Source organism: Ursus arctos, chromosome X (assembly GCF_023065955.2).
Source record: "Ursus arctos isolate Adak ecotype North America chromosome X, UrsArc2.0, whole genome shotgun sequence".
Taxonomy (NCBI): Eukaryota; Metazoa; Chordata; class Mammalia; order Carnivora; family Ursidae; genus Ursus; species Ursus arctos.
Genome location: NC_079873.1, coordinates 59833634 through 59859055, shown reverse-complemented (window position 1 = coordinate 59859055; position 25422 = coordinate 59833634). Strand labels below are relative to the sequence as shown.

At 35.9% G+C, this 25422-nt stretch overlaps 1 protein-coding gene across 5 annotated transcripts in view; it reads left to right on the top strand.

Annotated features, from left to right (window-relative positions):
• The window catches only part of ABCB7 (ATP binding cassette subfamily B member 7), a 217620-nt gene extending 192696 nt beyond the window's left edge, over window positions 1-24924 (top strand). For 3 of the 5 annotated variants that reach the window (XM_048213375.2, XM_026487192.4, XM_057312604.1), the window contains exon 16: window positions 22244-24924. In XM_048213375.2, coding sequence (XP_048069332.1) covers window positions 22244-22459 — 216 coding nt within the window. In that variant the 3' untranslated portion in view covers window positions 22460-24924. Of the gene's footprint in view, window positions 1-5240; window positions 10172-22243 lie in introns of those variants that run through there. The other 2 variants (XR_007188314.2, XM_057312600.1) reach the window with 2 other exon arrangements.
• Window positions 24925-25422: the final 498 nt, after the last annotated feature.

Sequence of the window (25422 nt, the reverse complement as noted above, 5' to 3'; positions counted from 1 at the left end):
ACCCACCAATGAAAGCCTCTCAGGGGGCAACAGAGGGAGAGCACCCTGCAGTTTGGTGTGACTGCAGCCCAGGCACAGAGCTGAGAGCAGGCATCTGATCTGGCTGCTGACACTACTGAATTACAAGCCCACAGTGGCCCCAGACTCTTCCCCTAACAGCACAGGGACCAACCCTGCCTGGTACACCCAGAACATGAAAAGTGGACCATTGCATCTAATGACTGAAGGCAAACACAGCTTAGCTGCAACAGTAGGGTATGCACAGCCCACTAGAAGATACCTCTGAAGCTCCTGGTTCTGGTGAATGGTGGACATTATGCTGCAGGACACCACAGGACCTCTTCTTCATAAGGCCACTACTTTCAAGATCAGGAGACTTTAGCAGACTTTCCTAATACATAGAAACAAACGCAAAGAGGCAAAATGAGGAGACAGATGAATATGTCCCAGATGAGACAAAAGTAAAGCAAGAGAACTAATTGAAACAGAGATGAACAATATGTCTGATAAAGAATCCAAATTAATGGCCATAAAGATACTCACTGAACTAGACAGAAGAGTGGAGAATCTCAATGAACCTTTAATAAAGAGATAGAAAATATAAAAAGAACCAATCAGAGATGAAGAACTTAATGACTGAAATTAAAAGTACACTAGAGGGGGGGCACCTGGGTGGCTCAGTTGGTTAAGCGTCTGTCTGCAGCTCAGATTGTGATCCCAGGGTACTGGGATCAAGCCCCACATCAGGCTCCCTGCTCAGCGGAGAGCCTGCTTATCCCACTCCTGCTGCTGCTCTCCCTGCTTGCGCGTTCTCTCTCTCTCTCTCTCTCTCTCCCCCTCCCCTTCCCTCCCTCTCCCTCTCCCTCTCCCTCTCCCTCTCCCTCTCCCTCTCCCTACTTCCCTCCATCCCTCTCTCTCTGTCAAAATCTTTTTTAAAAAGAATACATTAGAGGGAATCAGTGGCAGATTAGAGGAGACAGAAGAATGGATCAGTGAACTAGAAGACAGTAATAAAGAGAAATCAAGCTGAACAACTAAAAGAGAAAAACAATAAAAAATAAGAATAAATTAAGGTAACCCAGGGACATCATTAAGGATTATAACATTCACATTATAACAATCCCAGAAGGAGGAAAGAGAAGGGTGCAGAAAATTTATTTGAAGAAATAATAGCTGAAAACTTCCCTAACCTGGGAAGGGAAAGAGACATCCAGATTCTGGAGGCACACAGAACCCACAACAAAATCAACCCAAGAGGTCCACACTAAAACACATAATAACTAAAATGGCGAAAAAGTAGTGATAGAGAATGTTAAAAGCAGCAGGAGAAAAAACAGTTACATACGAGGGAAAATCCCATAAGATTTTCACCTGATTTTTCAGCTGAAACTTTGTAGGCTAGAAGGGAGTGGCATGGTATATTCAGACTACTGACAGAAAAATAACCTGTAACCAAGAATACTCTACACAGTAAGGCTATCTTCAGAATACAAGGAGAGATAAAGAGTTTTCCAGGCAAATTAAAGTTCAAGGGGTTCATCATGATTACACCAGCCTTCAAGAAAGGCCATAATTAGGAGTAAGAAAATTATAAAAGGAAAAAATTTCACAGGTAAATGCAAACATATAATAAAAGTAGTGTATTAATCACTTATAAAACCAGTATGGAGGTTAAAGTGGAAAAACAATAAATTATATCTATAAAAATAAGAGATTCACAAAATAAAAGGATGTAAAGTATGATATGTAAAATGTGGGGGAAGTACAATTTTACTACTTTATAAATGACTTCAAAGTTAACTGACCCTCAACCTAATACAGACTGCTATATGCATAAAATATTATATATGAACCTAATGGTAACTACAAATCAAAAACCTATGGTAGATACACAAAAAGTAAAGAGAAAGTAATCCAAGCATAACACTGAAGAGAGCCATCAAATCACAAGGGAAAGGGGACAATGGGGGAAAAAAGAGAACTACAGAAACAGCCATAAAACAAGTTACAAAATGGCAATAATTACATACCTATCATTAATTACTTTGAATATCAATGGACTAAGTACTCCAATTAAAACACATAGGAGGAAAAAATACACGTAGGATGATGGAATGGATAAAAAATACAAGCTCCATCTAAGTGCTACCTATTTGAGACTCAGTTTAGACCTAAAGACGCATGGAGATTGAAAGGAAGGACACAAACATTTACCATGTAAATGGAAGTGAAGAGAAAGCCAGGAGAGCAATACTTCTGTTGCACAAAACATGCTTTAAAACAAAGATTGTAACAAGAGACGAGGATGCTACATGATGATAAAGGGAAAAATCCAGCAAGAAGATAAAATAGTTGTAAATATTTGTGCACCCAACACGGGAACACCCAAAAACATAAATCATGTGTTAACAGACATAAAAGAAGAAATTAATACAACAATAATAATTGACTTTAACACCCCATTTACATTAATGGGTACATCATCTATACAGAAAATGAAGGAAACAGTAACTTTGAATGACATATTGGACCAGATGAAATTAACATCACATATATTCAGAACCTTCTATCAAAAAACAGCAGGATATACTTATTTTCAAGTGCACATAGAGCATTCTCCAGAATAGATCACATGTTAGGGCAAAAACAAGTCTCTGTGAATTTAAGAAGATGAAACCACATCAAGCATCTTTCCCAAACAAAACGATATAAAACTAAAATTAATTGTGAGAAAAATATGGAAAAAAACACTAACACTTGAAAGCTTAGCAACATGCTACTGAACAACCAATGGATCAACAAAGAATCAAAGAAGAAATCAAAAAATACATGGAGACAAACGAAAATGAAAACACAACGGTTCTAATTCATTAAGATGCAGCAAAAAGTGTTCTAAGGTGGAAGATTAGACCAATATAGGCCTATCTCAAGAAAGAATAAAAATCTCGAATAAACAACCTAACCTTACACCTGAAGGGGCTAGAAAAGAAAAAACAAAAAAAGGCCAAAGCCAGTAGAAGGAAGAAAGTAATAAAAATTAGAGCAAAAATAAATGAAATAGGGACTAAAAATACAAAATAGATCAATGAAACCAGGAGCTAGTTATTTGAAAAGATCAATAAAATTGATATACCTTTAGCCAGACTTACCGAGAGAGAGAGAGAGAGAGAGAGAGAGAGAAAGGACTCAAAGTCAGAAATGGAGAAGAAATAATGGCCGAGAACTCTGAAATACAAAAGATGATAGGAGAATACTATGCCAACAATTTGGACAACTAGAAGAAACGGATAAATTTATAGAAATATATAACCTTCCAAAACCAAATGAGGACATAATATAAAATTCGAACAAACCAGTTACTAGCAGTGATATTGAATCAGTAATCAAAAAACTCCCAACAAACAAAAGTCCAGGACCAGACAGCTTCACAGGTGAATTCTGCCAAACATTTGAATAAAAGTTAATACCTATTCTTCTCAAACTATTCCAAGAAATAGAAGAGGAAGGGAAGCTTCCAAATTCATTTTATGAGGCCAGCATTACCCTGATACCAAACCCACATAAAGACACTACAAAAAAACCAAACTACAGGCCAATATCTCTGATGAATATTGATGCAAAAATCCTCAACAAAATATCAGCAAACCAAATCCAGCAATACATTTAAAAAAATCATTCACCACAGTCAGGTGGGACTTATTCCCAGGATGCAAGGTGATTCAATATTTGTAAATCAATTATTATAATAGGTCATATCAATAAGAGAAAGGAACAAAACCATATGATATTCTCAACAGATGCAGGAAAATCATTTGCAAAGTACAACATCCATTGATGATAAAAATTTTCAACAAAGTAGGTTTAAAGCAAACATACCTCAACATCATCAGGCCATATATGGAAAACCCACAGCTCACATCATACTCAGTGGTGAAAAACAGATTTTCCTCTTAAGAACAGGAGCAAGACCAGAGTGTCAACTCTCACTTTTATTTAATAGAGTACTAGGAATCCTAGCTACAGTAGTCAGACAAGAAAAAGAAATAAAAGGGATCCAAACTGGTAAGGAAGTAAAATTTTTCACAGAAATGAATTCAGTGAAGTCACAGGTTACAAGATTATTGTACAGAAATTTTTCACATTTCTACACACTAATAATGAAGTAGCAGAAAGAGAAATTAAGAAAACAATCCCATTTACACTTGCACCAAAATTAATAAAATACCTAGGAATAAACTTAAGGAGATGAGAGTTCTGTACCACGGAAACTATAAAGTATTGATGAAAGAAATTGTAGATGACACAAATGCAAAGATATTTCTTATTCATGAATTAGAAGAATTAATATTGGTGAAGAGTCTGTACTACCCAAAGCAGTCTATACAGATTCAGCGTAATCCCTGTCAAAATACTAACAGCATGTTTCTCAGAACTGTAACAAGTTATTTTAAAATTTGAATGGAACCACAAAAGACCTCAAATAGCCAAAGCAATCTTAAAAAAGAAGAACAAAGCAGGATGTATCACAATCCCTGATTTCAAGGTACATTACAAAGCTGTAGTAAGTATGGTACTTGCACAAAAATAGACACATAGATCAATGGAAGTGAATAGAGAGTCTAGGAATGAACCCACACTTATATGGTCAGTTAATCTATGACAGAGGAGGCAAGAATATACAATGAAGAAAGAGTCTCTTTCAACAAATGGTGCCAGGAAAACTAAACAGCTACATGCAAATGAATGAAACCAGACCACTTTCTTATATAGAAAAATAAACTCAGAATGGATTAAAGACCTAAATGTGAGACTTAGAAGAAAACATAGGCAATAATTTCTTTGACATGGGGCATAGAAACTTTTTTTTTTTTAGGCAAGTCTTTTCAGGCAAGGGAGACAAAGGCAAAATTAGACTGCTGTCAGTACAGCAAAGTAAAACGCTTTTGCATAATGACAGAAACCATCAACAGAGCTACAAGGCAGCCTACTGAATGGGAGAAGATATTTGTAAAATGATATATTTGATAAGGGCTTAATACCCAAAATATATAAAAAACTTATACTAGTCAACACCCAAAAAACAAATAATCGGATTAAAAAATGGGCAGAGGACATGAATAGACATTTTCCAGAGAAGCCATATAGATGGCCAACAGACTCATGAAAAGATGCTCACCATAACTAATCATCAGGGAAATGCAAATTAAAACCACAATGAGATATCACTTTATACCTTTCAGAATGGCTAAAATCAAACACACACAAGAAATAAGAAACGTTGACGATGATACAGAGAAAAAGGAACCCTCATGCACTGTTGCTGGGAATGCAAATTGGTGCAACCACTGTGGAAAACAATATGGAGGTTCTTCAAAAATTTGAAAATAGGTAATTCCACTACTGGGTATTTACCTAAAGAAAATGAAACTGCTAACTTGAAAAGCTATATGCACCCCTATGTTTATTACAGCATTATTTACAATAGCCAAGATATGGAAGCATCTCAAGTGTCCATCCATAGTTGAATGGATAAGGAAAACTATTACCTGGCCATAAAAAAATGAAATTCATCTTGCCATTTGCAGCAACATGCATGAACCTAGAGGGTATAATGATGAGTGATATCAGTCAGAGAAAGATGAATACCATACTATTTCACTTGTGTGGAATTGAAGAAACAATCCAAATGAACAACAAAAAAAAAGGGACACAAGAAATAGATCCTTTAAATACAGAGAACAAACTGGTGGTTTTCAGAGTGGTGATGTGTGGGGGGATGGGTGAAACAGATAAAAGGGAATAAGAATATACTTAACTTGATGAGCCCTGGGAAATGTATAGAATTTTTGAATAATTGTATTTTAAACCTGAAACCAATATAACACTGTATCTTAGTTGCAGTTCAATTTAAAAACAAAGTTTAGTACGTGAAGAACATTGAAAATTGTCTCTAACAACTTAAATGTTGTTTCTAAAGAAAAACGCAGAATTTGTGTTCTTTAAAGAGATTGAATCTTGATAGGACTCCATTTTTACTTGCTTTTGATAGGAAAACAAAGGCATTTTTCTTTCATTGAAGTATTAAAAGCAAACTTATATCAGGAAAGCATTAAAGCCTCATAATGATAGAATCAGGTTTTAGAGAGTGTATATATAAAATAATTTTTTTGCATTGAGTTTTGCTCTGTACAGAATCATTACTCATTATCATTTTTGTATTTTGTATTTTTATTTTTTTCTAATACCTGCACATACCTTTGATGTCTAAAAGAAAGTTACCATAAAATAGTCATTTGCAAACATGATTATTTTCATTTTTTTCCTCCTGGGGAAAGTAAGAAAATGGATAGCCTGCTTTATCCCTTCTGAGGGATTTACTGTAAGAGTACATGATCTAAATGTTCTGATCAACTCAGAATACCCTATAGTGATTGGTGGATTTAAAAATTGTGGTAATTTTCCTCTTCTCCACTCTTTGTAAGGATATATTTTCCCACATCCTAGTACTTGGTTACTTCTAACATTGTTCAATTTTTCACCTTCCATTCAGCATTTTCTATGATTATGTTCCCCTTCTAATAAATAAACCTTGAGTTCTTTATAATTTTGAAACCCTAAATACTGGATGTTGAGAGAGAAAAAAGCATTCTCATGTACTTTCTTTTTTTTTTAATAATATTTTTTTATTTTATTATGTTAGTCACCATACAGTACATCCCTAGTTTTTGATGTAAAGTTCCATGATTCATTACTTGCGTATAACACCCAGTGCACCATGCAATACGTGCCCTCCTTACTACCCATCACCAGTCTATCCCACTCCCCCACCCCGCTCCCCTCTGAAGCCCTCAGTTTGTTTCCCAGAGTCCATAGTCTGTCATGGTTCATTCCCCCTTCTGTTTACCCCCCCCCTTGTACTTTCTATATTGAGTTATTGAGAGAGAATTTTTCACACCACTAAAATTTCGTATAAGCTATTGATTTCTGTGGTGTGTATGTGTATGTATATATACATATATATAGTTATATAGTCTTACCTGTGTGTACTTGAGCAACCCTAGTTCTTTCTGTTGGTTTTTTTCATAAGTACTTACATTCATTAGAAAATAAACTAATTTTTTCAGTATGATTATATACCAGAATGCCTTAAATGTGAAATGTTGTAAATATACTTTATTATCCAATTGATATTCAAAAGAGGGCAGTTGTGATAAGCACTGGGTGTTACATGTACTGATAAATCACTAAATTCTACACCTGTAACTAACATTACACTATGTGTTAACTAACTGGAATTTAAATAAAAACTTGGAGGGAAGAAATTAAAAAGAAAGAATCTGAAATAAAATCTGCCATTGGTGCTTTGTTACTAACCTTTCCTTTGTATGCAGGCATGCTGATAGTCTTTTCTTACAAATATAAAATGGTAAAAGTACTTGAAGAAGTTTGTGCTCTCTTGTCTCATGCCATGAGGTTGACAGTATTTATGGTTATATCACAACATTGTCACTTGAAGTTTGGATTATAATTGGAGCTAATTTATTAATGTTTATAGCACACGTATCTAAAACATCTTTATGTTTATAATTTGATGATTCTGTATATGCTTGATTATGAAGATCAGAGGCTTTCATTTTCTGGTGAAACTTATGTGACCTCCTGTGTTCTGTCAGCAGTGCCTTGTAGTATTATTGTTACATCTACATAAGAAATAGAATTCTCAAGGCCTTTCCTTGCCCCCACAACCTGGTGATTATTGCTTCCCAGCCTTGGGAAAGGCTGTAAGTTGACTTGTCAGGAAATTGAGTCACAGAGGCTCTACACAGAAGACTATCAAGCACGTGAACAAAGATGGGAAAGATTAACTAGAAATCAAAACACACAAAAAAAGAAGACAATAGACCCTCTTCTGCCACTGGCTCCAAGAACCTTGCTAACCATTTATTTCTACTACCACTGCTCCTTCCTTTATCAGGAGATAATTGAAGAATTCTCTGCAGAAAACACAAGTAGCCCCAGAAAAAAAAAAGATATTTGTATTTGGAGACCCCAGCAAAATGACATGTTATCCATATGATCATCCTTCAGTGAAACCCCACAGTTGAAAATCCCATTCCCATGCATGTAGTTTCCAGTCAGCTTTCTAATGCTCCATTTTTAACTGTCAGTGAATAATAAAGGAAGACCTCTTAAGCAGAAAAAAGGGAACTCAGTAGAAAATGTAGACAATGCAAAGAGCATAAGGCAACTTATATAATTAATACCATCACAGGTCATGGAAAATAAAGCATTTCTAAAATAAGGACAAATGCTGTTTAAAAAAATAAGTAAAGGGAGCATTATATGGCATGAGTTCCAGATACGTTGTTAAATTAAATAAAGAACAATTCACAATCTATTGTATGCTGCTATTTGCAAGGAGGATGGGAAAAAAGGAATATGTAATATTTACTTATTTCTGTGAAAAGAAACTCAGAGAGTTTGTACGTCTTAATCCACTTCATTTTGCCCATTCTCTCATCCATCTTCCTCTGGCAACTACCGGTTTGTTCTCAAATTAATTCGGAGGAACAGACTTCCACCTATAAAATAAATAAGTCACAGAGATGAAAAGTACGGCATAAGTAATATAGTCAGTAATACTATAAATAATGCCTTATGGTGACAGATGGTGACTATATTACTGTGCCCAGCACTGAATAGTGTATACAGTTGTCTAATCACTATGCCATACACCTGAAAGTAATATAACATTATATGTCAATTATATTTCAATAAAAAATTACAAAAAATACTCTAAATGAGCTGGAAAGAATTTAATATTTGATGATTCACAGTCTTTCATTGGCTCAGAGGTATGAGCATGGATATTAATTATTACTATACTGGGGCAACTCAGAACAGTGTTTAATAGTTTGATTAACATAAAATATACTAAAGACTTTTCTGTGTTTCAATTCCAAATAAAAAGAACTCTTAGCAAAAGAGAAAACAACAACAGCAAACTCAGGAATCATAAGCTAGAAACCAAAGAAATTGGCTGCTTATGGGGTGGGGAGAGAAGAAGGTAGAAGAGATAGGAAAGGGAACATGACTTTCCTGATTATACTTTTTTTTATCTTATTTTTTTGTATTTCAGGTTTTTATTTTTTATAATAATTTTTTATTATGTTAGTCACGATACAGTACATTGTACTTCAGGTTTTTAAATTCCAGTTAACATAGTGTGTGATATTAGTTTCAGGGGTAGAATTTAGTGATTCATCACAGCACCCAGTACTCATCACAAGTGCCCTCCTTAATACCCATCATCCATTTAACCCATCCCCCAACCCACCTCCCCTCCAGCATCTCTCAGTTTGTTCTCTATAGTTAAGAGTCTGTTTTATGATTTGTCTCTTTCCCCGCCATGTTCATCTGCTTTCTATCTTAAATTCTCCATGTGAGTGAAATCATATGGTATTTGTCTTTCTCTAACTTATTTCACTTACCATAATACTCTCTAGCTCCATCCACATCCTTGCAAATGGCATGATTTCATTATTTTTGATGGCCGGGTAATATTCCTGTGTGTGTGTGTGCGCACGCGCGCATGTGTATATCACATCTTTGTAATCCATTCATCAGTCAGTGGGCATTTGGGCTTTTATCATAGTTTGGCTATTGTTGATACTGCTGCCTTAAACATCGGGGTGCATGTACACCTTTGAATCTGTATTTTTGTATCCTTTCAGTAAATACTTAGAGTGGAAATGCTGGATTGTAGGGTCATTCTCTTTTTAACTTTTTGAGGAACCTTCCTGCTGTTTTCCAGAATGGCTGCACCAGTTTGCATTCCTACCAACAGTATAAGAGTGTTCCCCCTTCTCCATCCACATCCTCGTCAACGCCTATTGTTTCTTGTGTTAATTTTAGCCATCCTGAGAAGTGTGAGATGGTACATCACCATGGTTTTGATGTGTTTTTCCATGATGATGAGAGATGTTGAGCATCTTTTCATGGGCCTGTTAGCCATTTGGATATCTTCTCTGGAAAAATGTCTATTCACGTCTTCTGCCCATTTTTTAACTGGATTATATTTTGGGTGTTGACTTTGATAAGTTCTTTATAGATTTTGGATACTAACCCTTTATCAGATATGTCATTTACAAATACATTTTGTATTCTCCCATTTTGGAGGTTGCCTTTTAGTCTTGTCAGTTGTTTCCTTCACTGTGTAGAAGCTTTTTATCTTCAAAAGTCCTAATAGTTTATTTATTCCTTTATTTTTTAACATACACTGTATTATTTGTTTCAGGGGTACAGGTCTGTGCTTCATTATATAATACACAGTGCTCATTACAACACATACCCTCCCCAGTGTCCATCACCCAGTTACCTCATTCCCCTACCCCTCCAGCAAACCTCAGTGTGTTTCCTAAAATTAACAGTCTCCTATGGTTCGTCTCCCTTCCTGGTTTCGTCTTGTTTTATTTTTTCTTCTCTTCCCCTATGATCCTCTGTTTTGTTTTCTTAAAGGCCATATACCAGTGAGATCATATGATAATTGTTTTTCTTTGATTGACTTGCTTTGCTTAGCATAATACCCTCTAGTTCCATCCACATTGTTGCAAATGGCAAGATTTCATTTTTTTTGGCTGTGCAATATTCCAGTGTGTGTGTGTGTGTGTGTGTGTGTGTGTGTGTGTGTGTGTGTGTGTATACCACATCTTCTTTATCCATTCATCTGTCAGTGGACATCTGGACTCTCTCCATAGTTTAGCTATTGTGGACATTGCTGCTCTGAACATTGGGGAGCATGTGCCCCTTCAAATCACTATGTTTGTATCCTTTGAATAAATACCTACCTGTACAATCGCTAGGTCATAGGATAGCTCTATTTTCAACTTCTTTTGTTTTTAGATTTTATTTATTTATTTGACGGAGCGAGCCAGCGAGAGAGGGAACACAAGCAGGGGGAGTGGGAGAGGGAGAAGCAGGCTCCCAGGGGAGCAGGGAGCCCGATGCGGGGCTTGATCCCAGGACTCTGGGATCACGCCCTGAGCTGAAGGCAGACGCTTAACGACTGAGACACCCAGGCGCCCCTCTATTTTCAACTTCTTGAGGAACCTCCATACTGTTTTCCAGAGTGGCTGCACCAGCTTGCATTTCCACCAACAGTGTAGGAGGTTTCCCATTTCTCCACATCCTCACCAACATCTACATTTCCTGACCTGTTAATTTTAGCCATTCAGGCTGGTTAGAGGTATTACCTCATTGTGGTTTTCTTTTGTATTTCCCTGATGCCTAGTGATGTTGAGCGCTTTTTCATGTGTCTGTTGCCATTTGGATGTCTTCTTTGGAGAAATGTCTGTTCATGTCTTCTGCCCATTTCTTGATTTGATTATTTGTTCTTTGGGTGAGTTTGATAAGTTCTTTATAGATTTTGTATACTAGCCCTTTATCTGATATGTTATTTGCAAATATCTTTTCCTATTCTGTCAGTTGTCTTTTGGTTTTGTTGACTGTTTCCTTTGCTGTGCAAAAGCTTTCTATCTTGATGATGTCCCAGTAGTTCATTTTTGCCTTTGTTTCCCCTGCCTTTGGAGACATGTCTAGCAAGAAGTTGCTGTGGCCGAGGTTGAGGAGGTTGCTGCCTGTGTTCTTCTCAAGGATTTTGATGGATTCCTGTCTCACAGTTAGCTCTTTCATCCATTTTGTGTCTATTTTTGTGTATGGTGTAAGGAAATGGTCCAGTTTCATTCTTCTGCATGTGGCTGTCCATTTTTCCCAACACCATTTGTTGAAGAGACTGCCTATTTTCCATTGTATATTCTTTCCTGCTTTGTTGAAGATTAGTTGACCGTAGAGTTGAGGATCCATTTCTGGGTTCTCTGTTCTGTTCAGTTGATCTATGTATCTGTTTTTGTGCCAGTACCATACTGTCTTGATGATTGCAGTTTTGTAATAGAGCTTGAAGTCCAGAATTGTGATGCCACCAGCTTTGGTCTTCTTTTTCAACATTCCTTTGGCTTTTCAGGGTCTTTTCTGGTTTCATACAAATTTTAGGATTATTTATTCTAGTTCTGTGAAAAAAAGTTGATGGTATTTTGATAGGGATTGCATTGAATGTGTAGATTGTTCTAGGTAGCATGGATTTTTTTTTTAACAACATTTGTTCTTCCAGTCCATGAGCATTCTGTTTTTTCCATTTCTTTGTGTCTTCAATTTTTTTCATGAGTATTCTATAGTTTCCAGATCGTTTGCCTCTTTGGTTAGATTTATTCCTAGGTATCTTATGGTTTTGGGTGCAACTGTAAATGGGGTTGACTCTGTAATTTCTCTTTCTTCAGTTACATTGTTAGTGTATAGAAATACAACTGATGTCTGTGCATCGATTTTATATTCTGCCACTTTACTGAATATGACAACAAATTAGGCAATCTGGAAGAAATGGATTCATTCCTACAGTCTTATAAACTACCATATCTGAACCAGGAAGAAATAGAAAACCTGAACAGACCCATAACCAGCAAGGAGATTGAAGCAGTATTCAAGAATCTCTGAACAAACAAGAGCCCAGGGCCAGATGGCTTCCCAGGGGAATTCTACCCAACATTTGAAGAAGAATTAATACCTATTTGTCTGAAGCTGTTTCAAGAAATTGAAATGGAAGGAAAACTTCCAAACTCTTTCTGTGAGTCCAGCATTACCTTGATCCCCAAACCATACAAACACCCCACCAAAAAGGAGAATTACAGACCAATGTCCCTGATGAACATGGAGGCCAAAATTCTCACCAAAATACTAGCCAATAGGATCCAACAGTACATTAAAAGGATTATTCACCAGGATTAAATGGGATTTATTTCTGGGCCACAAGGTGGTTCAACATCCACAAATCAATTAATGTGATACACTACATTAATAAAAGAAAGGACAAGAACCATATGATCCTTTCAATAGATGCAGAAAAAGCATTTGACAAAGGACAGCATCCTTTCTTGATTAAAACTCTTCACAGTGTAGGGATAGAGGGAACATACCTCAATATCATAAAAGCCATCTATGAAAAATCCACAGCAAAGGTCATTCTCAATGGGGAAGAACTGAGAACTTTTCCCCTAAGGTCAGGAACACAGCAGGGATGTCCACTATCACCACTGCTGTTGAACATAATACTAGAAGTCCTAGCCTCAGCAGTCAGACAACACAACGAAATAAAAGACATCCAAAATGGCAAAGAAGTCGAAGTCTCACTCTGTGCAGATGACATGATACTTTATGTGGAAAACCCAAAAGACTCCACCCCAAAATTGCTACAACTCATATAGGGATTCAGTAAAGTGGCAGGAAACGTCCCAGTAATTTATTATTGCTTTTGTTTTCCTTGCTTCTGGAGATTTACCAAGTAAGAAGTTGCTATGGCTGATGTCAGAGAGGTTACTGCCTGTTTTCTTCTCTTCGATTTTGGTGGTTTCCTGTCACACATTTAGGTCTTTCATCCATTTTGAATTTATTTTTGTGTATAGTGTAAGAAAGTGGTCCGGTTTCATTCTATTGCATGTTGCTGTCCAGTTTTTCCAACACCATTTCTTGATGAGACTGTCCCTTTTGGATATTCTTTGCTGTGTTGTTGAACATTAGTTGACTATATATTTGTGGGTCCATTTCTGGGTTCTCTGTTCTGTTCCATTAATCTATGTGTCTGTTTTTGTGCCAGTACTATACTGTTCTGTACCACAAATAACTTGAAGTCCAGAATTGTGATGCCTCCAGCTTTTTCTTTTTCAAAGTTGCTTTGGTATTTTGGGGTCTTTTGTGGTTCTATAGAAAATTTAAGGTTATTTGTTCTACCTCTGTGAAAAATGCTGTTGGTATTTTGATAAGGATTTCATTAAATGTATAGATTGCTTTGGGTACTATAGACATTTTCAGCAATATTTGTTCTTCCAATCCATGAGCATGGAATGTTTTTCCCTTTCTTTGTGTCATCTTCAATTTCCTTCATTGGTGTTTTCTAAGTTTTCATAGTACAGATCTTTTACCTCTTTGGTTAGGTTCTTAGATATGTTATGGTTTTGGGTACAATTGTAAATGGGATCGATTTCTTGATTTTTCTTTCTGCTGCTTCATTATAGGTGTATAGAAATGCAACAGATTTCTTTTTTTTTTAATGATTTTTTATTATATTATGTTAGTCACCATACAGTACATCCCCGGTTTCCGATGTAAGGCTCGTTGATTCATTAGTTGTGTATAACACCCAGTGCACCATGCAATACGTGCCCTCCTTACTACCCATCACCGGTCTATCCCATTCCCCCACCCCCCTCCCCTCTGAGGCCCTCAGTTTGTTTCTCATAGTCCATAGTCTCTCATGGAAATGCAACAGATTTCTATATGTTGATTTTGGATCCTGCAACTGGACAGAATGCGTGTATGCATTCTAGCAATTTTTTGGCGGCGTCTATTGTATTTTCTATATAGAGTATCATGTAATCTGCAAATAGTGAAAGTTTGACTTCTTTGCCGATTTGGATGCCTTTTATTTCTTTTTGTTGTCTGATTGCTGAGGCTAGGATTTCCAATACTATATTAAATAAAAGTGGTGAGAGTGGACTGTCGTGTCTTGTTCCTGATGGTAGATGAAAAGCACTCAGCTTTATGCCATTGAGGATGATATTAACTGTGGGTCTTTCATATATGGCCCTTATGATGTTGAGGTATGTTCCCTCAGTCCCTCCATTGTTGAGGGTTTTTAATCAAGAATGGATGCTGTATGTCGTCAAATGCTTTTTCTGCATCTATTGAGAGAATCATATGGTTCTTATCCTTTTTTTTATTAATGTGGTGTATCACATTGATTTGCAAATATTGAACCATTTCTATAACACAGGAATAAATCCCATGTGATCGTGGTGAATGATTCTTTTCCTGTACTGTTGTACTTGATTTGCTAGTATTTTGTTGAGAATTTTTGCATGCATGTCCATCAGGGATACTGGCCTATATTCTGTTTTTTAGTGGAGCCTTTGATTTTGAAATCAGAATAATGAGGGCCTCGTAGAATGAATTTGGAAGTTTTCCTTCTGTTTCTATTAAGAAGAATAGGTATTAACTCTTCTTTAAAGATTTGATAGAATTCCCCTGTGAAGCCATCTGGCCCTGGAATTTTGTTTGTTGGTAGATTTTTAATTACCGATTCCATTTCTTCACTGGTTATCAGTCTGTTCAAGGTGTCTGTTTCTTCCTGTTTCAATTATGGTAGTTGATATGTTTCTAGCAATTTATCCATTTCTTCCAGATTACTCAGTTTGTCGGCATATAATTTTTCATGATATTATTTGTATTTTTGTGATATTGTTTGTGAGTTCTCCTCTATCATTCGTGATTTTATTTATTTGGGTCCTTTCTCTTTTCTTTTTTATAAGTCTGGCCTGGGGGTTATCAATTTTACTAATTTTTTTGGAGAACCAGCTTCTGGTTTCATTGATCTATTGGTTTTTTGATTTCTGTATTATTTATATCTGCTCTAATCTTATTATTTCACTTCTTCTGCTGGCATTAGCCTTCATTTGTTCTTTTTCTTTTTTTTTTTCATTTTGTAATTTAAATTCAGTTAGCCAACATCGTTAGTTTTTGATGTAATGTTCAATGATTCATTAGTTGCGTATTACACCCAATGCTCATCACTGTTCTTTTTCTAGCTCCTTTATGTGTTGGTTTAGGTTGCATATTCGAAATATTTCTACTTGAGGTAGGCATGTATTGCTGTATACTCCCTCTTATGACTGCTTTTGCTGCATCCCAAATGTTATGGATTGTCGTGTTTTCATTTTTGTTTATTTCTGTGTTTTTTCCTAATTTCTTTTATTCTTTGGTTGACTCATTCATTGTTTAGTAGCATGTTATTTACTTTCCATGTATATGTGATTTTTCTCAAATTTTATCTTGTGGTTGGTTTCAAGTTTCATAGCATTGTGGTTAGAAAGTATGCATGGTATGATTTCATTCTTTTTGCTCTTGTTGAGGCTTTATTTGTGACCAGTATGTAATCTGTTCTGAAGAATGAAAAGAATGTGTATTACGATGAAATGTTCTGAATCTATCTTTTAAATCCATCTGCTCCAGTGTATCATTCAAAGCCATTGTGTCCTTGTTGATTTTCTGCTTAGATGATCTGTCCTTTGTTACAAGCATGCCCTACTCTTTTTGTATTATTTTCAATGAGTTCCTTTATGGTTTTTAATAATTGTTTTATGTGTTTGAATGTTCCCAAGGTGGGGGAGATCTTCTTACTGGATAGACCCTCTTTTTTATTATATAATGCCCTTCGTCATCTCTTGTTATAGTCTTTGGTAAGTCTAGTTTGTCTGTTATAAGTATTGCTACTCTGGCTTTTTTTGACATCCATTTGCATGGTAAAGACTTCTCCATCGTCTTGCTTTGAATCTGCAGGTGTCTTTAGGTCTAACATGAGTCTTATAGGCAGCATAGATGTGGGTCTTGTTTTTTTTTTTTTTATCCAGTCTGACACCATATATCTTTTGATTGGAGCATTTAGTCCATTTACATTCAGAGTAATTATTGTTAGATATGAATTCAGTGCCATCCTGTTACTTGTTTTGTCATTGTTTCTGGAGATTTTCTGTGTTGCTTTCTAGGCTTTGTCAGTTTTGGTCTTTCTTTCCCATGTAAAGAGTCCCCTTTAATATTTCTTGCAGGGCCGGTTTAGTGGACATGAAATCCTTTATTTTCTGTTTGTCTGGGAAACTCTTTATCTCTCCTTCTATTCTGAATGACAGCCTTGCTGGATAGAGTATTCTTACCTGCATATTTTTCCCATTCAGCACATTGAATATCATGCCTCTTTCTTCCATCCTGCTAAGTTGTTGTGGACAGGTCTGCTGCTGATATAATTTGTCTTCCCTCTTAACTTAGGTACTCCTTTTATCTTGCTACTTTTAGGATTTTTTCTATATCTCTGTTTTTTGTAAATTTACAGTATGTCTTGATTTGGGCCTGCTTTTGTTGATTTTGATGGGAGTTCTGTATGCCTCCTGGACTTGGAAGTCTGTTTCCTTCCCCAGATTAGGTAATTTATCAGCTTAATTTCCTCGAATTAACCTTCTGACTCCTTTTCTCTCTTCTTCTGGGACTCCTGTGATACAAATATAATTATGTTTCATGGAGTCGCTGAGTTCCTTAAGTCTACTTTCATGGTCCTAGATTTTCCCCCCTTTTTATGAGCTTCCTTATTTTCCGTAATTGTATCTTCTATATCATTTATTTGTTTTCTTTTCTTCTTTCTTCCAAGTGGTCATTGTATCCAGTCAGTTTTGAATCTGTTATTGCACTTTTCATTTTGGCATGATTGTTTTTAAACTCTTTTATCTCTGTGTTAAGGGTTTCCCTGGTCTGTTCTATGCTTTTCTCAAGCCCAGCTAGTATCCTTATGATTGTTGCTTTAATTTCTGGGTCAGGCATGTTACTTACATGTATTTTGTTTAGATTCCTGTCCATGACCTTGTTATTTCTTTTGTGATGAATCCTCAGTCTAGACATTTTGTCTAGGTATCTGCTTTCTTCTCTGTGTTAGGAAATCCTGTTATATTTCCTGCTCTTGAGAGTAATGACTTTATGAAGAGGAGGTCATATAATGTCCAGGGTCTGTCGCTTCAGGAAGTGTCTCTGGTGTCTGCTGTGTGCACTCTGCTGCTGTGTTGTGGCTGTTCTATCCCTCAGATCAGTACTCTGCAGAGTTTCTCCTTGCCTGCAGTGAGTAGTTTCTGGACCTTGGCCAGAGTGTGGCGAATTTTAACTAGTTGTGCTCTTACCTGCTTGTTTAAAGAGACCTGGTGCCATTTCCATTAGAACTGAAGCTTTGCAGAAGCCTGTAGTCAGTAGACATGGTGCCTTTGGGGGTGTGTCCTGGTCTGGGGGAGGAGCCTGCTGTGCTGGTTCTCAGGCACACTTGCCTGAGAGAAGCAATACCAGTTGAACGCAGAGGGGCAGAGTTGGTGTAAGCAATTAAGCAGCCTGTGTTGGCACTCTTCTATTTACTGAAGTTAGTTTATGCTGAAGTCCAATGGAGGAAAGTGGCACCAGCCAGTTCCTTTGTCCCCTGAGAGAGGAGTTCATGCTCACTGATGGCAGAAAAGCACTCCCAGAGGAGCAAATAAAGTGCCTTCATGTACCCTAAGTGTTTTTTAGATCATTGTTTTCTCACTGTCTGTGTCCAGGTTGCTTGCCTGCCTATTGCAGTGCATTGTGAACTTTGGGCTCTTCCCTAGCCAAGCTGGCTGAGTTTTAAAATTCTAAATTTCCAGACCTGGTGTGCTGGGGACCTGTGCTGGTCTGGGGGTGGTGCAGGTTTGACCCAGAAGGGCAGTCTCACCAGAGCTCAGGAGTGTGGAATTTGGAGCAGAGCTCACTAAGCAGCCAGTGTCTAGTTTCGCTGTCCTCATCAGGTGTCTCTGCATGTATTCTTAGAGGTTGGGGACGGAAATGTTGCCCACTGGCTCCTTTGTCCCCAGAGAAGCAATGACATCTCTCAGATGCCCTCCAAAAAGGGGGATCCATCTCTCCCAGTGTGTCTCAGGAGATCCTCAGATCATGCCATCTGACCCCGGTTTACCTTCCTGCCTTTTCTACAGGAGAACTGCAGCACCCTCAGGGTTCTATATCAGCCATGCCAGGGACCTCCAAAACTACAGTCTTTGAGCTCTCCTAGTTGAAAACACTCCTGAAAGTCATCCCCTCGTTTTCTCAGTTAATGGGTTTGGGAAGTGTTTTCATTGTGTGATCCCCTCTATGCTCCTCTCTCTCTTGCCTCCCTCTGCAATCTGGGCTCCTTCCCCTCTTCAGCACCCATGATCCATTTCTCCCCCAAACAGGTCTCCGCATCTCCTATCTTCCACGATGTGACCTCCTCTCTCCCTCTAGTTGTGCAGTTTGTTCTGTCAGTCCTCAGATCTATTTCTTGGGTATTCAGAATGAGTTGATATTTATCTAGCTGTGTTTGAGGGATGCAGCAAGCCTACAGTCCTCCTACTCTACCATCTTAGCTCCTTTTTTATATTATTTTTACTTTTGAACCATGGTAATGTTTTTATATATTTAAAATTTTGAAAATCAGCAAGGATGGAGAAAAGCAAAAAGTGATTACAAACAGAAAGAAGTGAAACTAACTGCATAACAAATTGATAACAAACATGCAGAAGAAAAACAATCCAAGTAACTGTTGAACACATTACTCTGATTATTTACCCTTAGTGGAATGTAAGGACAAAAATAAACAAAATTTGAACCTAATTTTGTTGTTAGTAGTAGTATGGAAGTAGCCTATTTGAAATTGTTTTTTGTATATTTTAAGAGTGAGCATATGAATAAATATGTCGATGTTGTAAAACAGTGGTCTTACTTGGGAGAAGAAAGATAAAAATAGTGGATGCAAGAAGAAGAGGAGCGACCTTGTGATGTTATATTGGGACAGAATTATCAGTATGAATTCAAGATGATAAAGAAGTTCCTAACTTTTCACTGAAAAGGCCTAGAAACAGTGAAATCCTAGTAGTAATAAGTAAAACTAGCACATAGATTTTGAGCACTAAGTACTGTTCCTCACTAAAAGGAACCAAAATTCTTTGAATAAATGACAATTCAGTATCTGGGGTGAGAAAACTAATGAATACCTATCACAAAGACACAAGAACCATTTTGTGTGGGCTCCCACTGGCCCAATGTGGGATAATTCGAATGTCAAAAAAAAAAAGATACTTAAGAATTACAACTTGTTCAATAAAAAACTAACCTATAATTTCACAACAATACAAAAGTATGGGACAGGGAAAGCTCTTCTTTAAGAAGAATGCCAACTAACAACTTTGTAGAAGGAATGATAAATTTAGAAAATCATATTTTGCAACTTCCATTGTAATAATGACTGCAGGTAAGGATCATCATTGGTTGCTAAAACCATATGGTGAAAAAAATTATGGGGTAATGGAATATTTACACAGTTTGAAAATGTAACCCATAGATTACTTATTAATTTCAAAAAGAAAAAAGTATCGTTAAAATAGAGAAATCTGGTACAGTCCCTTAACCAAATGATCAGACTTAATATTAATTGTGGAGTAAATTGACATTGTGTACCTCCTGATCTGATGCAGTGGGGTGCATCATCACATATATTGTATTTCTACCAAAAATGGTTAGCCTGGATCTAATGATCAGGAACTAAACAAAAACAACTTAAATGGCATTCTTTAAAAAATGCACTTGGATATGTTAGAAATATCAGTGTCGCACATATCCAACACGGACTTAAAAACTTATAAATTCAATGTATTGATCCTAATTGGATTCTGGGTGGAAAAATATGTATATAAAGGATATATTATTGGAACAGTAGGTAAAATCTGACTATGGACTATATGTTAGATAAATTTCTTGGGTGTGATAATATTTGTATTCTAGTCAGTATGAAAATATTCTTGTTTTTAGGAGATATGTGCTAATGAAATATTTAGGAGTGAAATGTAACAATGTCTGTAACTCATTCTCAAATGAATTAGCAAAAAAATAGTGTAAAATTAGAGGATGAAGTGAGAAAAAGCCAATGTGGCAGTTGCTAAACTGGGAGAAGCATGAGTTTCCAGATTGAAGGGACCTACCAAGTACCCAGTATGATGAATGGAAAGGAAAACACACCCACACCAGAGCACATTATCACAAAATTTCAGAGTTGAGGATAAATAAAACAACCTTAAGAGTTGTGAGAGGAATGTCTCAAAGGGGAGGTATTCATGGGAGATTTAAATAATAGATTACCTAATATAATTGATTATGAGAAAAATAGTATTCAGATGGGCTTTATATTTCTGGAAGAAGGTTTAGAGAGAATTACCAATAGTGACATATAAAACTAAGAAAATGAAAAAACAAGGCAATTACTAAGTCCAGGAAGAACCAAAAATTTTACAAGAAAAAATATATAAAATTCTAGTACCTACTTGATTCAACAGGTCGTAATAAGGTAAACACTGAATATTAACTTAAACAGCACTTGTGCTATAACCAGTGTTATTAGAAGAGTGTAAAAATGAAGCAGTGGTAATGTGGGATAGTATAGGAGAGCTGAATTTCATAACACATGTATATATGCATATATGTATGTGTAAATACCAGAAGAAATAGCTATGAATTTGGGGATAGGAAGGAGATAGGCATGAAGGAGGAGACAAAAGACCTTTTTGTTATAAGCTTTTTAATCTTATGTAACTTTTTAAGATCTATACATTTGTGATTTAGTACAAATATAAATAATTTAAAGTATATTTTATACATTTTTACTACAGGATAATTATTTGTGATTTATTTCATTGGTGTTTCCACAAAAATAATTCCATTTTTTCTAGTAGCTTTTGATGAAGTTTTCACTGAGGATTTTGTTTTTGACAGTGGCAAATCAAAAAATATAAAACATGTAATCCATGGGGAGTTTTGTGCCAATGTAGTGGTCCACACATACCAAGGTTGAGAACTATGTTCTTCACAATACAGAGAAATTTAAAAAGCTGGAGCAGAATAGTTCTCTTTTAAACTGCCTAGCTGGCAATGAAAGAAGAGTCTGAAATTAACCACTCAGTTGTGGGAATAAATTTTAGTTGTTTTGCTTAAGGGTATATTTGTAAAGGTCCTATAGCTGGGAGTACCAGTAAAAGTGACAAAACTCCTTTTGTCTCCCACCATGTTTAACAGTAGCTGTCAAGAGACAAATTAATTGTAGATAAGAGTTTGGAATCTATACCAAATCTGAAATGTTAAGTTTAATATCCATTGTTAACAAAAATAGCTACTGGAAGAAGTAAGCTTTTCATGGAGAAATCTTTTTTATTTTAAAGTATACATAAGGATTTCAGGGTATTATTTTTAAGTCCCTGTAATAAATAACAGTGCTTTTAATTAAATATTTACCAATTACAGTCACCTTTAAAATTTTTCACCTTCCTTTTCTGCCCTTCAAAATTAAAAATAAAACATTAAAATTTTATTTCTTTTAAATGAAATGGTTTACAGTATATGGGATTTCATAACTTTTTGTTTATTCACTGGACTAATAGCTTAACAGTGAAGAAAGCATTCCCACATCAATTTTTCCCACTTGTACTATGGATGAGGAATTGGGAGAGGTATTTTCAGTTATTATGCTAGTTATATGACCTTTTTCTATGTTTCTCTTGCTTTTGCTTTTTAGGGTAAGATAGCTGAACGTGGTACCCACCATGGTTTGCTTGCAAACCCTGGCAGTATCTATTCAGAAATGTGGCATACACAGAGTAGCCGTGTGCAGAACCATAATAACCCCACATGGGATGCAAAGAAAGAAAATGTGTCCAAAGAGGAGGAAAGGAAGAAGCTACAAGAAGAAATTGTCAACAGTGTGAAAGGCTGTGGAAACTGTTCCTGCTAAGTTACACGAGACATTTTTTTTTGACACATTTGCACTAAAGCAGAATTGTTTTATTAAAAAAATCATACATTCCCATTTTCTATAATCCTTTTTTAGATAAGATTTATTTGAAAAAGAATTTTGAGTTTTACATCTTTCACAATATTTAAGGTGATATCTGTATTTAGCCCCAGATTATTTTCTTGTGACTGTCTTCGTTGTGCCCAAAGCATAGTTTTTGTTACTATTTCACTTTGCTCCATTTCTATTTTTGGGGCCTGATAGCCATTTGATATCCATAACCAGATGAATTACATTGGATTACAAATTTTAGTAGTTTTTAAAATCTCCTTTATGCTGACAATTTAGATGAAAAGTATCCATTTAAAAAAAAAAGACAATGTTTGTTCATTGTTTCTCCTTCTCCCTCTCCACTGACATAGTTTAGTGATAGATACCTACACTTTCATTTTTAAAGTCTTTGCCACTGTTATCTTTTGGGAGAAAAACCTTAATTCTCATGTATATATGTAGAATGTTCTTCATCATTAACCGGCATCTCTAGTGGTGGGAGTTTTATTTTTCATCAAAATGAGTTGTTGCTCTTGTTTGGGACCAAAATTTATACCTTTCCCTTTAAACACTTAAAACCCTGATGTAATTTGACAGTTGTCATACTGGGAATGATCTAAAATGCTTAGGAAGTTAATTGCCCTTCTATTTCCATATTAACTATAGTGCTTTTGCTGTCTGACGTTACATAGAGAAACAACTAAATGGAATGTATGCATGCACATATATGTGTGTGCACATGCTAACACTTGTATATAAAGCCTCAACCACTTAAAAATTAATGACCTTGAGGTAAATAGAATATTATGTATATGTACTCTAGATGATTGGGACTTTAATCAGTGACACGTCAGAATTTATTAGGTCTTCCCTTCCTTTTTTAGTTAATGAGTTCCTTTAAATGTGACATAACAAGGAAGAGCCCAAACAAAATGATCAAGTTTTACCTGTTAATAAAATGTTGGTATATGTTCACTTAGAAGCTCTTCTCTTTTCCAGCTTGAATAGCTTCTTTTCTTTTTAAAGAAGCTATTTTCTTTTCATATGATTAGAGGTGGTCTCTAAACCATTGGATCATGTGGTCATTAACCAGTATTTTCAGCTAATAAAAACTTGAATAACCTAAAAAACACAGTTATTGTAGGGGCCATTAAGTCTTAAATATTTTCTTTTAACTTCATCATATTAAGATGGTTCTATACAGTGAAATAATAGACAAAAGAAAAGCTTCCTAGGATGATTGACTCAGACGAAAGTGTCAAGAAAAGGGGCATTTATTATAACATAATTTTACATTACCATATTACATATTCATATAAAAGGGTATAAAGTATAAATTTTTAAATCCATGTTGAAATATTTTTTAATGGATTGGGATGAATAAGCTATAGTTTTAGAATATGGGCTCTGAAAATGGAGCAAGATGATAGTGTTTTATTTCTTATATCCCTGTATTTTAAAAATAGTGTATTTCCTTCCTAAGGGAGCCCAGTTTACAAAAATTAAGTTGGAACAAGAGTAATTTGTGATCAGAAAAACTGATGCCTTCCTGAAGGTTTTCAAAATAGAAATATCTTGGTGATGAACAGATAGGTTCATTTGGAAGTTTTTTCAACAGTTCAAGTCTGAGGGTCAGCTGTGAGAATCAGAAAGAGGTGTAGGCATTTGGACAAACTCAAAGTATGCATTTACTTTTCCTCTACAGGGATGTGCACCTTTTATATACCTTAAGATAAATATTTTGCCTTTTTCCTTAGATGTTGACAAAGATCAGTTTGTACAAATGGCTAGTTTAAAAATAAGTTTTAAGGGGCACCTCCGTGGCTCAGTCTGTTAAGCGTTCAACTCTTGATTTCAGGTCATGATCTCAGGGTCGTGAGATCAAGCCCTGCATTGGGCTCTGAGCTGGGCATGGAACCTGCTTAAGATTCTCTCTCTGCCTCCATCCCCCCCCCAAATTAATTAATTTTGCTTTAAGGATAAGATATTTAAAGATTATATGAATTCTTGTTTCTGGATCACTTTGTTTATGTTGTCATCTTGCTGTCATCCTTCCTAATTCCTGGATGTGTCAGTGAGTAGCAGCTTTTGCCAGTGTATATTTATAATTCATATATACCTTCTACCTTTGTCATAGGATATTCTGTTGTAGATTAGTAGTTGAAAGCTTTTAAATATATTTGTTTTGGGAGCTTTCTTAAATTATAGAAAGTCCCTTTTCCCCCTGCTTTGAGTACATAGATTTTGAATGTAAACTATATAGTAAATGACAATATTAAGTCAAATAAGCTGGTTAAAACTGATTAGTTAAGACAAAATGACTCAGCAAGGGAGGCTCTTTGCCAGTTTTATTGTTACAGCAATTTGTGCAGATAATCATTACTAAATAAACAATATGTCTTTGTGACTAGAAATGGATGGCCCATTGAAGGAACTCTTTTCTGCAATGCATAGGGAGAACTGATATTTTGTCATTCACACTTTTAGATCAAGTATAGATAATTAATAGACACTCTGGGGGTATGGCTTTAGAGCCTTATGCAGAAGGTGAAAACTTGGAATTGCCTCAAAGAGAAAGTAATTGTTTGCAGAGTTCATAATATGGGTAAAATGGTAGTAAATTATAGTGCTTTAACTTAGCATTAAGCTGTCATATTTCTGATGACCAATCAGTGAAAGGCAACTTTCCATTGCCCCAAGTTTTTCAGTTCTAATGGTTATGAAGGAAACCTTTGGGGTAGAGAAATTTCTTGACTGCAAAGCATACAAAACTAGCATTTTGATTAAGTAGAATTGGAATTAATTGTTCTAATTAAAAACAAGTCGGAACAGTTTTGGTTTAAAAAGACAGTGGATTGTTTTCATATATCCTGTTCGCACACAGCTACAGAACAATGTTTTTCACTGATTAG